The sequence below is a fragment of the Brassica napus genome, chromosome C3, assembly GCF_020379485.1.
Source record: "Brassica napus cultivar Da-Ae chromosome C3, Da-Ae, whole genome shotgun sequence".
Taxonomy (NCBI): Eukaryota; Viridiplantae; Streptophyta; class Magnoliopsida; order Brassicales; family Brassicaceae; genus Brassica; species Brassica napus.
This window is the reverse complement of record NC_063446.1, coordinates 54,447,660-54,464,734: the sequence shown is the minus strand read 5'-3', so window position 1 is coordinate 54,464,734 and position 17,075 is coordinate 54,447,660. Positions and strand designations below refer to the sequence as shown.

General features: G+C 37.5%; 4 protein-coding genes across 5 annotated transcripts; 3 read left to right on the top strand and 1 right to left on the bottom strand.

The window, feature by feature from the left end:
- Nucleotides 1-289: 289 nt before the first annotated feature.
- On the top strand, nucleotides 290-1,871 carry LOC106347599 (vacuolar protein sorting-associated protein 29). The gene is made up of 3 exons (XM_013787172.3): nucleotides 290-682; nucleotides 950-1,087; nucleotides 1,412-1,871. The coding sequence occupies exons 1-3, from the start codon at nucleotides 551-553 to the stop codon at nucleotides 1,712-1,714; spliced, it is 573 nt and encodes a 190-aa protein (XP_013642626.1). The 5' UTR covers nucleotides 290-550; the 3' UTR covers nucleotides 1,715-1,871.
- Nucleotides 1,872-5,197: 3,326 nt separating this feature from the next.
- Nucleotides 5,198-6,502, top strand: LOC125583177 (protein ANTAGONIST OF LIKE HETEROCHROMATIN PROTEIN 1-like). Its single transcript, XM_048749780.1, has 3 exons — nucleotides 5,198-5,512; nucleotides 5,649-5,655; nucleotides 5,700-6,502. The coding sequence occupies exons 1-3, from the start codon at nucleotides 5,198-5,200 to the stop codon at nucleotides 6,500-6,502; spliced, it is 1,125 nt and encodes a 374-aa protein (XP_048605737.1).
- Nucleotides 6,503-7,473: 971 nt separating this feature from the next.
- LOC106347600 lies at nucleotides 7,474-13,876 on the top strand. 2 transcript variants are annotated; one of them, XM_013787174.3, is made up of 14 exons: nucleotides 7,474-7,726; nucleotides 8,168-8,869; nucleotides 9,283-9,474; nucleotides 9,568-9,876; nucleotides 10,390-10,466; nucleotides 10,539-11,651; nucleotides 11,759-11,900; nucleotides 11,994-12,150; nucleotides 12,230-12,393; nucleotides 12,498-12,580; nucleotides 12,877-12,976; nucleotides 13,203-13,264; nucleotides 13,388-13,547; nucleotides 13,633-13,876. In XM_013787174.3, the coding sequence occupies exons 1-14, from the start codon at nucleotides 7,577-7,579 to the stop codon at nucleotides 13,804-13,806; spliced, it is 3,585 nt and encodes a 1,194-aa protein (XP_013642628.2). In that variant the 5' UTR covers nucleotides 7,474-7,576; the 3' UTR covers nucleotides 13,807-13,876. The 2 variants fall into 2 exon arrangements, with proteins under 2 accessions (XP_013642628.2, XP_013642627.2); XM_013787173.3 differs by having other exon boundaries at nucleotides 9,283-9,480.
- LOC125575209 (galactose mutarotase) lies at nucleotides 13,818-16,794 on the bottom strand. The gene is made up of 5 exons (XM_048750790.1): nucleotides 16,333-16,794; nucleotides 16,195-16,244; nucleotides 15,102-15,225; nucleotides 14,925-15,023; nucleotides 13,818-14,537 (listed from the first exon to the last, which is right to left on the bottom strand). The coding sequence occupies exons 1-5, from the start codon at nucleotides 16,517-16,519 to the stop codon at nucleotides 13,918-13,920; spliced, it is 1,080 nt and encodes a 359-aa protein (XP_048606747.1). The 5' UTR covers nucleotides 16,520-16,794; the 3' UTR covers nucleotides 13,818-13,917.
- Between the last annotated feature and the right edge of the window lie 281 nt (nucleotides 16,795-17,075).

Below are 17,075 nucleotides of genomic sequence, written 5' to 3'. Positions count from 1 at the left end.
AGAAAATGTTCAATATGAGTGTGGAACTCATGACCTCTTAAGAAAAGAAGAATACGTATTACCTCTGGATTAAGTGCAAAGCGATTTTATAAATAATTTAGGGAATAAACTCAACGGCCGGAAGCCCCTTCCTCCCAGGACGGGCACTGGTGGTATAATATTATAGGAAATGATATAACGTATTGTTGGATTTTGACGGAATGATGGATCATTAAACAAAAGCTTTTTCGGAACTGCTTAAGTTTTAGTTTAACTTAAAAACCGTGTAGTGACTGATAGAAATTGTTGTCAATGAGTTGAATCGGTTATTCACTTTCATGTACCGATTTTAAGAAACCGGTTAATGTCAAAAGTATCGTACGACGTCGTTTGGGTATAGTTTCGACAAACAAGAGAGGAGCCGATCATCAGAAGGAGAAGGGATCTTCCTTTTGCGATCTCTGAGATTCCTCCGAACCAAATCTCGTAATTTCGATCGCCCCTGAAGCTAGATCTTCTTCGATTCGCGCTGTCATCAACTTTAAGGGAATCTCCAGATTTTAATCGGGAAATGGTGCTGGTTCTGGCATTGGGGGATCTCCATGTACCACATAGAGCGGCTGATCTGCCTCCGAAATTCAAATCGATGCTTGTTCCCGGAAAGATTCAACACATCATCTGCACTGGCAATCTCTGCATCAAAGTAGAGCTTTTTTCTCTTCTGTTCATTATCAGGAGAATCATTCTTGTTTGATGTAAAACTTTCTGGGATACTTACATATGAAAGGATTCAGAGGCTAGAACAAACTCTATGTGATCTTTATGTTCATCTACTCGTTTAGTATATGAGAATTCAATGGATATTTCTTTTAGTTTGGGAGTGCTAACTGCTAAAGCTTATGGTCTTTTCTGGTTCATGTTTGTGGTGGTTAAGCTTAGCATCTTTTTTTTTTTTTACTGTTTTGCTTAGGAAATCCATGACTACTTGAAGACTATATGCCCTGATTTGCATATAGTTCGTGGGGAGTTTGACGAAGATGCACGCTACCCTGAGACCAAAACCTTGACCATCGGCCAGTTCAAGCTTGGACTCTGCCACGGCCACCAGGTTCACTTCTTTTCCTACTCACTAGCGTTTTATGATGAGCTTCACAAGTTAGACGCTACCATGAATGAGAATAATCCTTTTGCCTTGTTGGTGTTTGGATGATAATGTAATCCTTCGTTAACAATTATTATTTTGCTTTTTGTCTACATTCCTCAGTCTGCACTTACCTTTTCTAGTTCTGATTAAAACCTGCGTTTGGAGAATAGTTAACGGAGGATTTGAAATGCTTCGTCACTGTTTATTTTCTGTTTCAAGGTTTTAGACTAAATTATTAAGGAGATATGCCTTCCCTCCTTTAACTTTGTTCCTCTATTTGCTGTACAGGTGATCCCATGGGGTGATCTAGATTCACTTGCCATGCTTCAGAGACAACTCGACGTGGACATACTTGTAACAGGCCACACCCACCAGTTCACCGCCTACAAACACGAGGGAGGAGTCGTGATTAACCCTGGCTCTGCAACCGGAGCTTATAGTAGCATAAACCAAGATGTTAACCCGAGCTTTGTTCTTATGGATATCGATGGTCTTCGAGTTGTGGTCTATGTCTATGAGCTCGTCGACGGAGAGGTTAAAGTCGACAAGATCGATTTCAAGAAGACCTCCACTTCCAGCTCTGCTCCTTAGCGGCCTGAACCCCTGTTTTTTACGTTTTCGTTTGGAATCACTCGTCAAATTTGGAACTTTCTTTAGCTTGCTTGTGAAAATAATATTCAAAGATTTGGAAATTGGACCACTGATAACAATGTTTTGCAAGTCACTTGAAGTTGATAGACTTGGTTAATCTGTGTACAGAGTAGTTATACTTGTTCTTTCAATCCTGATTAGAATATAATATTGACTGTTGATAAAAAAAAAAAGAAGAATATAAATAACCTCATCATCATATTTTGAAATCTCTATATACAGTTGTTAACAGAGAGTTCATGTAACATTAGCTAAAAGCTGTTGGTAAGATATAATATTGTTCTCTAGAAATTATGATCGAGCCATACACACACAATTTAGAATCTGAAAACCGGAAAATCAGTAACCCACACGACTATGATCTAACATATTTTTCTAATTACGTGCGCCATTGCACAGCACTATCCACAGATGCATAGCAGGAATTCACCAAAATTAGTTCAAGTATCCCACAGTGTCACATTTCCATATAATAAGTGCTGACTAACATCACGAGAACCTTGTCAAACCAATCATAACTTTTGTTTAATCTTATACGAGGTAAGTCATCTTGCTTAGGCCATGTTCGTTTCTTCATTCAACTGAATCATTTGGCTGAAGCTGAGCACGTTGTTCGTTTGGACACAAAAAACATCACTCATTCGAATAGATCAGTTGAATGATTTTCGAAAATTAGGTTGGATGGAGATGGTTCAGTTGAATGAACCGAAACGAAGCAGTTAGATGGAGATGATTCAGTCGAAATATCCAAATGTCGATTTTGACCTTGAAAAAACTCAAATATTACAAACCAAATTTCATTTTTTTTCCGTCGTAGCTTTTTCTCTGCGACAAACTCAAATCTCAGTTTCTCTCTAGCCACCATGAAAGGAGCTTGAAGCTCTCACCTCACCATCGCTTTCTCTCTCTCTCTCTCTCTCTCTCTCTCTCTCTCTCTCTCTCTCTCTCTCGCCGTCTCTCTCTTTCTCGTCCTCTCTCTCTAGCCACCATGAAAGGAGCTTGAAGCTCTCACCTCACCGTCGCTCTCTCTCTCTCTCTCTCTCTCTCTCTCTCTCTCTCTCTCTCTCTCTCTCTCTCTCTTTCTCGCCGTCTATCTCGTCGTCTATCTCGTCGTCTCGTCATCTCTCTCACCGGTTTGATCTTCTTCTTCGTAGATCTATGCTTATATGTTTGAATTCGTTTATGGGTTTGCTTCTGTTTATGTTATGTATTGATTTCCCTTTTGAATTTGTCATGGGTTTATGCTTGAGAATGTGTTGAAATACTGATGGGTTTGCTTGGTTTGATTACATAAGTATGCTTCAAGTTTCTTGTTAGCTTAGCTTATCTCACTAGTAGCTTGTGAAATCTCATAGCTTGTGAATTATTTTATGGTATATGTTCTGCTTGTATTCATAAAGCAACATTGTGTTTTATGCTCTAATGAACTTGGTTGGTTTGCTGGATATTCATGGGTTTGCTGTGAGGAGTGTTCGTTAGGATTTATAAACATATATTTAGCTCTTGTTTCATAGGATTTATAAACATATCTTTAGCTTTCGTTTGGTCATGTGTTTTTGATAAACATATCTTTACGTATGTGTCTTAGAATGTTGTGTGCCTTATGGGTCTCTTGAGTTTAATGGTCGATCTTCAGTTCAATTCTTAGTTCATATTATGTGTGGTTTTCAATCACAGCATCTCTTGTGTGTTTATGTGCTCAAGAAACATTGACACTGACGAGGAAACTCTTTATATGGCAGGTTGTTTCTTGCAGTTTACTTGGATTGCAATGACATCTGTCCCTGGTACTGATGTGAGTATATTTTATATATTTGTATGCTTGTTGAATGCTTCTCTTAGTTTAGTTTAGTCTCTGGTATTGAATCTTTGAATGGTTCTCTTAGTTTAGTTTAGTCTCTGGTATTGAATATTTGAATGGTTCTCTTAGTTTAGTTTAGTCTCTGGTATTGAATATTTGAATGTTAGTCCCTGGCATGGACTGATGGGCAAACCCGGTTCTACCTCAAACTGAGAGTTGAGGAGAAGCTGAAAGGAAATGAAAGAAAAGGAAATCTTAATGAAGTTGGGAGACAGTCCATTATCGACAAGTTTTATGAAGCTTATGGGGAAAGACACGTTTGGAGAAAATTTGGGATCAAACACACTACTTGCAAAACTCAGTATGCAAGGTTCAAACGGTTGATCAACAAGAGGACCAGACTTGGCTATGATGCAAATGAGTACGTAGACATGTCTGATGACTGGTGGGATCAACTTTTAAGGTACAACCTTGGCTTGCTTGTTTATGTTAAGTGATGTCTGTCTGTTGTTGCTGTCTCCTCATGTGATGTATGTCTGTTGTTGTGGTTTTTAGGAATTCCCATCAGCTAGGAAGCTTAAAGAGAATCCACTAGCAAATGTTGACTTGTTGGAGAATGTGTTTGGAGCGGTTCATGTAAGTGGAGGTGAAGGATGGACTGCTCAGCAAGGCGAAGACTCTTTGGATAAGCAAAGCGACAATAATGATGGTGATGCTGAAGACACTGATGTGGATCAAGTTCCTCCTACTCAAGATATCAGTGCTCCAGCTGAATCAATAACTGCTGGCCCTTCATCCAGTAGAACAAAAGCTAACAGGAAGAGATCAAGGGCTGCTCAAGTAGGACAGGCTGTAGTAGATTGTCTTTCTGACTAGAACAAGATGATAGGGAACCACCCTGAGTTCAGTTGCAACCAGCTTACAGCTATGGAAGCCTTACACTCACTGTCTGCTATCAGGCACTGGTCTCCTTTGTACAAGGCAGCCATCGATCATCTCAAGCAGGACCCTACCAATCGTCAGACCTTCTTGTTCTATAAAGATGATGAGGACAAGGTTCTCTACTTGGAGTATGCTACTGGTGAAAGTAGAGATGCTTGAAGACTATGTTATGCTTGTGTTTCTGTTTGTGTTTTGTATGAACTCTAGTGTTCTTTTGGTTTGTGTTTGTTATGTTCAAAACTCTACTGTTCTTTTGGTTTGTGTTTGTTATGAGAATCAGCTTTTGGTTTGTGTTTGTTATGTTCAAAACTCTACTGTTCTTTTGGTTTGTGTTTGTTATGTTCAAAACTCTACTGTTCTGTTTGTGTTTTGTATGAACTTTTGTTTGGAGTGCAATGGTTCTGACCTTTGGTGAACCATTTGGTTTTGATATTTCAGGTTTGGTGAAGTAGAGGATACAGTTTGGTGAAGTAGAAGAAGTCGAGATGGACAGTAACGTAAGTCTAATATCTGTTACTAAATTCTAATATCAAATATCTGTGTATAAACCTGTTACTAAATTCTAATATCTGTTACTAAATTCTTTGTGTATTTGCAGAGCATATTAAGACTTTTAATTGAGGATAATGAGTTGGATTTGTTATTTGATGAGAATCAGTACATGTGTTCTTTTGGAGGAGATGGGTGGAGCAACAGAAGCTGATGCTGATAGGCAATTAGTCAGGACAAACCGAGGTGAAGGTTGGCGACGTGTGCAACGTTTTATGAACGGGTCTGAGGTACAATGCTATGAGATTCTACGCATGAACCAGGAAACATTTAAGAGTTTGTGTAAGGTGCTATCAGAAAAGTATGGGTTAAAGGAGACTCACAATGTTTACGTTGAGGAGAGTGTTGCAATGTTCTTAGAGACGGTCAGACAAGACGCAACTGTACGGGCTATATCAGAGCATTATCAGCATTCAACTGACACTGTGAAAAAGAAGTTAGAACAGGTATTAAGTTCTCTCTTGAAGCTTGGTGTTTGTTCAAATCCTATAGTTCTTATTAATATGAACAGAATACCAACGTTATTATGGGATTTGATAAAGAGTGGCCTTGTTCTTATTAATATGGTGTTTGTTGTTGTAGGCGCCTTGTTCTAGAATTGCATTTTAACGTTGGTATTATGTTCTGTTACAGGTATTAAGTTTCTCTTGAAGCTTGCATCAGACATTGTGAAACCGATTAGGAATGAGTTTGCAACTGCTAGTCCTTTTCTAGAAGGTAAACCACAATATTGGCCTTACTTTAAGAACTGCATAGGTGCTTTAGATGGAACTCATATTGCTGTCCGTCCACCATCTGGGAATAGTGAGCCATTTAGAGGTAGAAAAGGTGAACCAACCATGAATGTGCTGGCTATTTGTAATTTTGACATGAGGTTCATCTACGCTTATGTTGGAGTTCCCGGGAGAGCACATGACACGAAGGTGCTAACATACTGTGCTACTGAAGAAGCTTCTTTTCCTCACCCACCAGCTGGAAAATACTACTTGGTCGACTCAGGTTACCCAACCAGAACTGGTTACTTAGGTCCTCATCGCAAGACTAGATACCATATAGATCAGTTCAACAGAGGAGGTCCACCATCAAACACTAGGGAATTGTTCAACCGCAAGCACTCCGGTTTAAGATCAATGATTGAGAGGACTTTTGGTGTTTGGAAAGCCAAGTGGAGAATTTTAGACAGAAAGCATCCCAAGTATGAGTTGAAGAAATGGATAAAGATTGTGACAGCAACCATGGCCCTCCACAACTTTATTCGAGATTCACAACATGGAGATACTGATTTTTCTTATTGGGAAGGAGTGGAATCATATGAACAGCATGGTGATGATCAAGAAGAGCATGTTGGATACATTCCGCAGGGTGATAGACTAATGGAGAGTGTGCGTCACTGTATTACTATGGAGATGGCAAGAGGAACTAGACTTCCATACTAGACATTTTTTAAATTTCAGTTTTATAAACATTATTGTTGGCATTTGAATATCTACTTTATTTGAATATCTACTTTGAACTGTTTGAAAGTTTATTAAAATTTGAATATCTACTTAGAGTTGTTTGAAAGTTTATTAAAAAATTATTAAAATTTGAGTCTATTTTATAAATAAAGTTATATGAAATTTATATGAAATAAAAATTTATAAATGTCAAAATGCTAATTTTAAAATAATTTCAGTGTAAATATATTTTAGAATGAATAATAAAATTTTCTGTAGTTAAAATTGATATAAAATATATGATTAAATCAAAACATGAGTATATATGTAATTTAGTTATTAAACTCATTTGAATGATCCATCTAAATGGAGAAACAAACATAAAATTCATTCAAATGGTTCATTCAAATGACTCATCCAAATGGAGAAACAAACATGACTAAAAATTTGAATGGATCATTTAGATGAAGCACATAAATGGATCAGCTGAATGGATTCATCTAAATGAAGAAACAAACAGGGCCTTATTCAACTGACCGATCCATGATTGGTCTAATAGGTAACAATTTGAAGTATCAAAATTTTAAAAGTTCAGAGGAATTATGTCTACTTTTTGGCAGTCTTTTGAATCGCCATCTTCGAACTTTCCATTTTTCAAAAGCAAGTTAAAAATGATAGAAAGACCTCTTTCCTACTAAATTGTTTTCCTTCTTCGGAGTGGTTGCTTTGTTTCGAAAATTTATGGGTTAATTTGATCCATTTTCATGGAACAGTCAAATCCCTATCTAAAGTAATCCAAACTCATTTACTGTAATCCAAATCTGAAAACTAATTTAACCTTTTTTTTTCTTGGTCTTTGATGGCATGTTATTTCTTTTGTGAGCAATTGGGCTTGTGAACGGGCTGATATCAAACGAAAAGACCCATTGGGCCTTATCTTGATAGTCTTTCGCTTTTTGGCGACGAAGAGGCTCTTTTCAAAATCCTCTTCCTACCTTTTTTCCGGTGGGAGATGTGAACACACACAATCTGACCTTCTCAGTGTTTCTGCTTGATATTGTTAACTGTTCGATAATGGCGGTTGTGACGAGCCTCGATTCGCTTCTGGAGAAGCTCAAAGTGGAGGATCCGTACCTTACACCGCGAAATTGGGAATCCTTCCATTCTGAGCACGGCCGATTTCCTCCAACTCGTGCTTCTACTTCGTCTTCTTCCTCTGTCTGTGTAAGTTTAGTGCCTCAACGATTGTTTAAAGCTTTTCATGTGTGGTAAGAGGAACTTGCATCATTTCGCTCTTGTGTGAATATCTTTTTGGATCGAAAACCTAAAAAAAAAGGGATTTGGTAAAATGTCAATTATCTCGAGGTGACGATATTGATTTGGTTTGTGAATTCAGTAAAGGGATAGTGTGTCATTTGCTAATGCTCGATATAGACTATGAGTTGGGGCCGAATCATTTCTCTGGGGAAGTTTATGATGTGTAGGTGTCCTGAGATTATGTTAGTAATGGCAACTTGTTATTGAAAGTAACAAAATATCTCTACTTCTTCAACGATAGATGTATATAGTCCTCTCTTAGTCTAGCTCTTGCTATGAAATAGCGTGTTGGTGTTATCAAGTGATAAAAGTTTGTATATTTAGTTACATTTTTGTTTCTTGTAACAGGAATCAAGCTTGGTTAGGTTGGCGTTGACTGCTCTGCAAGGTGTCGAGTCGTCTCTTATTAGCATAGAGAAGCTCTCTTCTGTGTTATGCTCTGACCCAGCTGACAGGACCACCCACACAATTCCGAGCCTGTGGCATCGGTTGTCAAGCACGGATGCGTTGGGACAGATTCTTAGAAACATAGGCTGCTTTGGTTCTTTGGTTTTTCTTCTCCATAAGTTTGTAGACTATTTCACAAGCGTGAGGTTGGATGAGGAAACAGCTGTTCAGGGACAGGGGAGCTATAAAGTGGGTGAAAATGAAGAAGCCAGTAATAAGAGCTGCTACACTCTTGTTAATCAGGCTTTTGCTATTGCTGTTAGAAAGGTCCTACAAGGCTATATATCTGGACTGGATACTTTGTGCGCATCAATAGAACTGAGGCGTGCTTCGAACATTGTTGATGGGTCTGAAAATGATTCCTCTTGGCGTGGCTGCCTTACGAATGTTGTTCATCCAAAGATAACATTATTGGAAGTTTTTCTCCATACTAGAGACTTACGAACACAGATTGAAGCTCTTGCGAGCATATGTGGTTTGTATGATGTATCCCTATCTTATTGTGGCTCTCCTTGGGAATGTTTGATTACTGAAGCAACCGTGCGATTTCATGGGTTCTACAGAGGAAGCGACCTGCTTACTTACTTGTATTCACAACTTAAGGTCAGGCTAAAATAAATTCCTACTGTAGTAATCATTCTCTTCGTTTTTTTTTTTTTTTTTGTTTTCTTTCCTGTTGCACATAGTTATCAGCTAATGTAGCCTAGAGGCACCTTCTGTGTCAGTTATTTCTCATTTACATTTCAGTGATGGAAGGGTTGCGTCATTAAATTTTGCATCTCTGTACTCTCAAAGGCTAGCAATACTCATGGTTTTACAGTTTTAAAGAAATCTGAAAGACATTATAGAATTCTATGATCCTTTTGATGATTGACCTTCCAAGTTATGCTTAAAGTAGGTGATATAGCTTGATGAGTGTGGAATTCACACTTGGTTAAACTATTATAGTTAGCCAGGAGTTTGTGCAATTTAAATATTTTCTTCTGACTATCTTTTCCCAATATATTTCGTTGAAGGTTGCTGATCCTGCTCACAGTGCTATGCTTAAATTTTTGTTCCTAAAAGCTTGTGAGCCATATTGCGAGTTTATAAGATCTTGGATATTTAAAGCCGAACTTAACGATCCTCATAAGGAGTTCATTATGGATTGCGCCAGTGAATCGACATCATTTTCTTGGAATAAGCCTGGCATCTCCCCACTGAAGAAGGTCAGGGTAATACTCTATTCTCGTTTTTGGGCATCTTTGATTTTAGTACCTTTAAACCATTGATAGCAGATTGGTTTCATTTCTGCACTCTAGGAGCAAGAAGTAGGGCTTCTTCCATGTTTCTTGGATGGCTTCTTGGTACCTATACTGAGGGCCGGTCAACAGCTCCAAGTAATTACAAAACTTCTTGAACTGTGTAATCCTGCATGTGGACACAGAACTTTCGCAGATCTTCTTCCCTGTTGGACATATTATTCCTCTACTAGTCTACTGGACCCATCTCCAGTAACTTTCAATAAATTGCATATAGAAGTGATGATGCAGAAAAGAAAGGACTACTACAGAAGATTGCAAAAAAAACTTGGTGATCCTTCAAAAAAGTTTGAACTGTTCCTTGGACAGGTATCCTGCTTCTTTTGATTATTATTTACCAATTATTAGCTTTTTCTCTTATTTCCAAAGCTATAGTCTTTTGGTTGATGTGTCATTGTGCTCTCATTGCTATGCTAGCTCTGACTTTACTCGTTTTATTGGTCATATGTGGTTTTACTCGGTCGTGAATCAATTTTACCTAGGTAATTTGGTATCTGACTACTGCTTCAGTTTAATTATTCTCTGTAATGTGGTGTAGTTCTTTGTTATGAGTATTGTATATTCCGAACGAGATTTTTCTACTACACTATAAAACTATGATATCAAAATCATTATCAAGAGGAGTCTCTCTGATATAGTAGGCAACTGTCTAATTTAAATAAGACCTTGTGTTGCATATACGTGCAGATCTTAAATGCATGCTACATCATTAGCGTCACTTTGCGTCTCATTCTAGCATCAGTTTTGCATTTGAAGCTATCGAGCAATTATTTCTGCACAATTTTTTTTTTTGTTTTATCTAGTATTGACATTTTAATTTAGGTTCCTGGAGCAATATCTTTGCCAATATCCTGTCGTGACGCACTAATTCCTTCAACAGTGGCAATGGACTTGACCAGGTAATCTTCCTGATTATATGTATCATATACCCCCAGCCTGCGTGAACTGATGACATTTTCTTGGAGTTTCAGGGACCAGAATGGTTCAGATTCAGATGACCAGAAAACAGAAGACAGATGGTTTTCAGAGATAGATGTGTCATGCTCATCTGAATGTTCATCGACAAGGGACTCTTCAGAAGCATCCGATGTTGGACTCCTTGATTCACAAAGTACATTGATGGGACCTTCACAAAATTATTTATCGGCTCTACGTTTCTCTGTTGCCTCCGATAGAAATTGTAATCAGAATTTGGTTCAGCATAGTGAAACGGGTTTTATAGACAATAATTTGGTGAGGAAGGCTGAGAAGGCAGATACTCATCGCCAGTGGATGGACACTGAGCCAGAAGAGTCAGGTGAAGTATGTGAGGATGAGAAATCTGGTGGGCCTCTTTCTATTAAGTCATGGCCCCTTGGTGGACTACCTAGGAATCCATTTTGTGTTGATAAGTACGCGGAAGATAACAGAGAATATCCACGAAGTGATTCAGGAGCTAAGATGGAACAAAGACACTTAATGAATACTGATGATAGCATTAGCACGCTGTTATTAAATAATATTCCCATGGGCGGTAGTTATTCGAAGCAGGAGATAAACCATGATATGCTGAAAAACTGTTCCTCAACAAAATTGTGGAAAGACACAAAGGTAAGCTACCCTTACGAGGTGCTCAGCATGAACCCTGTTCTGAGATGTGATTTCGTAGACAAGCATGGAAACATAAACAGGAGGGACCAGGGGAAATTATTGCCTTTGTTTGATTTCTCTGTGGTGGATAACCCTTCCAAAACATGTGTTGCCAGGATACCTGTAGGATTCCCTGTTGATTTTCACGTGGAATCCCACAGTTCTCTGACTGCTAGAAAGTGTCTTTCCCATGCCAACCAAGAATGTTTGATAAATAGGTTTGATGTTGACGACCCTAAAGTTTCTAGCAGTCATTTATCTTCGGGTTTGCGAGGTTGTGTTGAAGAAAAAAAATCAAATGCAGTTGGTGGAAGTAGATGGGAGGGTATGCTTCTCAAATCAAATAAACCTGAAACGAGTGCATTTAGTGATCGCAGAGAGAACACCTCTGGCTCATTTGAATTGCCGCTTGATTTTGTTATAGACAAGTGTCTACTGCAGGAAATACTTCTTCAGTATCCTTCTCGATGATTTATAATTCAACATTTGGCAGCATTTTAGGGGTGTTTTTCTCATGATAACATGACTATTCATATATCAAATTTCTCTTAACAGACAAAAGATATAACTTTGTCAGTAAGCTAGCTATCAAGTTGCTCGAAGAAGGATTTGGCTTGCAAGAACATCTCCTAGCTCTACGCAGATATCACTTTATGGAACTAGCAGACTGGGCTGATGTATTTGTTGTGTCCCTATGGCATCATGTAAGTCTTGGTTACAATCTGTTTTATTCTGATGAATTTTTTTAACATCTATAGATAATATATATATACATATTTTCTCTTATGGATTTCCAGAAAGGGCTTGTTACGGAGGCAGATAAGAGAATAGCAGAAATCCAAGGGTTTCTAGAATCTTCACTTCAGAGATCATCATGTGAACGAGACATTTGTAAGGACAGGTTGTTTTTGTACAGAAGACAAGGCTCAGTGCATCTTCCGCCATCAACCATTGGTATGGTCTTCCACATCGCAAATTTATTCATTATGTCTGCTGAACTGTTAATCTGATACTGATGTGTGCAAATTTGCAGGAGTGCGTTCTTTTGATTTCCTAGGGTTGGGGTATCGAGTTGACTGGCCAATCAGTATGATTTTAACATGTGATGCGCTAAAAGCATATGCTGATGTATTTAGCTTTCTTGTTCAATTGAAACTAGCAGCCTATGTATTAACTGACGTCTGGTGTTCACTGAAGGTATAGGTTCGGCTTTGTTGATAAGCTGCTTGTGACATTTCTTGTAGTACCACTATTCGTCTTCTTGGATTTTGATGGCACAGTGACCTGTACCGTCCTTTCAGGATATACGACATACGATGCATGAGAATAAAGAGGGGATAGCGAAGCAAGAACTCCGGTGGTTAAAGATGTTGATGAAACTAAGGTAAATTTATATATAAAAGCTTCATATTTACATAATGTCTTGGTGACTCATTGAGCTAGGTATCCACACGTCTTCTGGCGCATATGTCTATGTCTTCTGGCGCATGACCATTTATAAAAGTAACAGAACGCATTGATTTCATTATATGCAATACTTTTGAAAATGCTAAATATCTTGTGATAAACTTCTCTATTATTTCTTCATCATTATGCTTGTATGATACGCAATATTTTCTGAGATGATGGAGTCTCTATGTTCTCCCTTGGTATCTTTGACACCTTTCTTTATTGTTCCAGGCACCAGATCAACCATTTTGTATCAACACTACAGCAATATGTACATTCGGAATTGTCTCACGTATCATGGGCCAAGTTACTTCATTCCCTGAAGCATAAGGTGGGGACATATGTACACTTTACAGTTTATTTGATTAAAATAGAAAAAAATTAGGATTCTTTCTTTCAAGCGAACTTCTGTCACTATAGCTTTATTGGTACCGGTTTGACATCATCGCTTATCTACCCTAAAACCAAAGTGCATAGTGCAACCTTTAATTGCGACTTCAGTGGAGGTTTCTGCTTTTATTGGTTTCCTGCATTAAGATTTTTTTGTTTTTTTTCAGGTTAAGGATATGATGGATCTTGAGTCTGTGCATATGGGTTATCTAAGTAAAGCTCTGCGCATGTAAGTCTTGTTTTTACTATCAGGTTCAAAAGTGTCGTGCCAGTGTAATTTAACTGACCTCATCTGATGCTCTTTGGAAATACAATCATATAATATAACTGAACGTAACTCAAACGCTTGCAGATGTTTTCTATCTGATGAAACCCGAGTCATATCAAACACCATAGAGAACATCTTACAATGCGTACTGGACTTCCGGTCTTGTCTTGCCGGAGGCATTCAAAATACAGCTCGAGTTCCAAATGATTCATGGACGAAAACGCTAGGCATAAACACATCTCAGGTAAAAGAAGAAGATATTATCAGATACGCTGTCCAGTTTTGTTGCTTGAGCTTGAGCTTATTATATTCATATTAACATTGAACAGGTGATAGTGGTGAAGCAGAAGTTTGAGAAAGAGTTGAAGGATCTGCATTTGTGTCACCTGAAATCACCAGAACACGAGAGGTCTGGCCTCTCTCGCTTCTGGGACTGCCTCAATTTCAACCTCTTCTATTCAGATATCATTCATGATTCTAACAGCTTCACTCTTGTTCCTTAGAAACCAATGAATGACACGCTTAACATTCAAATTATTACTCTATCGGGAACAATAAACCTTTAAACCCAAACCAAGCCGACCTTGTGAAAGCAATATACAAAACAAAAGGAATCAATGAGCAGTGAACCTAAAGAGCATAACATGCAAGTAGCTCTCTCCAGGGTTCACAATCTGCGACGGAAAATTCTTGTGGTTCACGGAATCGGGGAACCCTTGCGTTTCCAGACACAACCCTGCGTACTTCTTATAAACCGCGTTCCCTTTCCCGACAACACTTGTCAGCAGATTACTCGTGTAGAACTGAACACCTGGCTGGTTCGTCCACAGCTCCATCTTCCTCCCGGTCACTTTCTCCGACACGACAGCGGCTTTCCTCAGATGCTTCCCCACAATCCCGTCGATGACGTAGTTGATGTCGTAGCCGCCGGGTAACTCGTGGATCCGGCTTCCGATCTCGCGGGGCTCGAGGAAGTCGTAAGGAGTTCCTTCGATTGAGGTGATTTCGCCGGTGGGGATGAGTTCTTCGTCGACCGGAGTGATTTTTTTGGCGAGAAGCTGGATTTTGTGGGAGAGGATGTCGCCGGAGTTGTGGCCGTGGAGGTTCCAGTATGTGTGGAGGGCTAAGTTGATCGGTGTGGGTTTGTTGAGTGGCTTTCCTTCCATTTTCAAAGCTAGTTTGTTTTCTCCGATCAACATGTACGTCACTTTCACCGTCACATTCCCGGGGAAACCTGCCAAATTTAATTTTTATAGTTCTATTAAAGTCTCTGCCAATAATTTTATAGTTCTATGAATGACAGCATGAAAGTCTGTGCCAATAAATTCATTCTTTCCACTGTTAAATACTATTCAGTTAACTTAAACCACCCAAGGATTAATACATTTTGGATTAATCTCCCAAAAATGTAAATATGTACAATCGGTTATCTATTTTGCTTTCGAAAACTAAGATATTTTTATTGTCTTAAGTTGAAAAAAGCAATATAACCCAAACATTTTCCAGTATTTTAATTCCCGCTTTATTAATTTCATTAAAATATGTTTTGAAGAATCATTAATTTCATAAGTTGATGACACGATCTATGTATTTTTAAAGTTATAAATATAGATCGTATTACCCTCTTCACCGTCGAAACTCTGGTATATGAAAGTGATGTGGCTTGTGGGAACGTAGTTTTCGACTGACCAAGTCACATCGCCGAATCCCTTTGTACCACCTGAAATAACCATAAATAACATTTTTTTATCTGATTGAAAAGAAATATTTCAAAAATAATCAACTGAAAAAGGGGTACCATGAAGGGTGTTATGGCCTTCGTTGGGATCGGTCTTGTACAATTGACCATTTAATTCGAACTTAGCACCTCCAATTCTATTAGCGACTCTTCCCACGATTGCCCCAAAATAAGTTGTATCATTCTAATATAAAAAAAAAAGGGATAATAAGTTGAATATACTCAATTAAGATCCAAATTAGCTGAATGCCCATGATTATAGATAACCAAAAAAAGAATAACCTTTTGACACTGTGCAGACAAAAATATATCGAAACCATGTAACTCTAGATCTATCAGCTAAATATTTACATAGCAGATAACAATCTACATACCAACTAACATATCAGCTAATAATTTCAGTATCAGCTAACAATCTGTGTATCAAACAAATGTATCGACTAACAAATTATATATCAGTTAATGAAACTATTAACAATTAATTAGTTATCTATCAAATAGCCTCAAATATATTTGTAACAGCTAACACTCCACGTATCGATTAAGAATCCACTAAAATCTAAATAATAGCAGTTAAGTAATAAAATACCTACCAACATATATATTATCTAAATTGTGATTCGAAATTGGAAACATTGGAATTAGGGTGAGATAATAAGATTAGCATTATGGGTGTCAAAAGAATCAGAATAAAAAAATAAAGATTTATGTTGAATTAGAAGATGATTTGAAGAATTTGTACCAGAGATAAAGAGATTAGAACAAAGAAAAGGGAAAAGAGACAGACCTAGAGATAAGGGTATTATAGTCATAAAAAATATTAAAAAAAAACAAGGGTATATGGCAAATTATATAGGTTTTTTGGTGTATCCACGTCAATTACTCTAAAAAAATCCAAAAAAAAAAAAAAAGTAAATTATAAAGTATTGTCGTTTCTTCGAACAAAATAACACCACAAGTGTGGACTCACCACTAGTGAGATTATAATATAAAGTAAATAAAAAAACGATCGTTTTTAATAAATGAAGACATTGAAGGACGTGACGATAAGTAAGGTGCTTTTGAGCCGAACATCCAGTTCTATTCTATCCAAACCGCATATATGTTTTTTACCAAAAAGTTATAACATGAAAAAAATAATAAAAGATATTACCTTGTAAGCATCAACAGTATCAAATCCAAGAACAACATCATCTTGCTTTCCTGAATTACATTAGAAGAAAAACAAAATCAGATCTAAATCAGAAAATGGGAAGAGAAGAGAGAAGATTTGGGAGAGAGAGAGAGAGACCATGTCTGTCTGGGAGAAGAAGAGAGGTCATAACAGCGCCATAGTTAGTGAATGTAACAGACAACTTTCCTCTGGTGAGCTTATAGGTTTTGATCTGTTTAGAGACACTGTAGTTAACAAAACATGACAACAACAACACCAATACAGTCAGGCCCACAACGTGCAAAGACAATTGCTTGTTCGCCATTTTCTCCAGATCGATTAAAATTGATGAGTGAGAGAGTAATGCGAGAGAAATGGAGAGAGAGAGAGAGAGAAACTGAAAGTTTGGATTTTTCTCCTTGTACTGTGTGTATGTATTTGTATCCTATTTATAATTTTATACTAGCCTGTAAATGAGAGAGATGAGATTATTATCCGAGACTTTTCAAAAAATTTGGTTGTAATTTCAATTTGTTAGAAGATATTTTAGTTGACTTTTATATTTTGGGATTTATTTCTTAAACCTTATTTCTCTTATATATATTATCATAAATAGGTTCAAAACTCACTTTATCAACTCACAAAACTTTCTCAGACAAAACATCCTAAGTGAAATTGGTAAATATCTTATACTTGAAGAAACCTCTCAGTTTAAAGAAAAATTTAAAATAAAAATGAATATATATTTTGTTTTTAGTTATACTATATTTTGGCGATTTTTTTAAAGGTGTATATTCGACTATTTTTTGTTTTACTTTTCTTTTGAGTTGGATATACCATGCGTAAATGCATTCACGGACTTGTGGTACACGCTTTTTTCT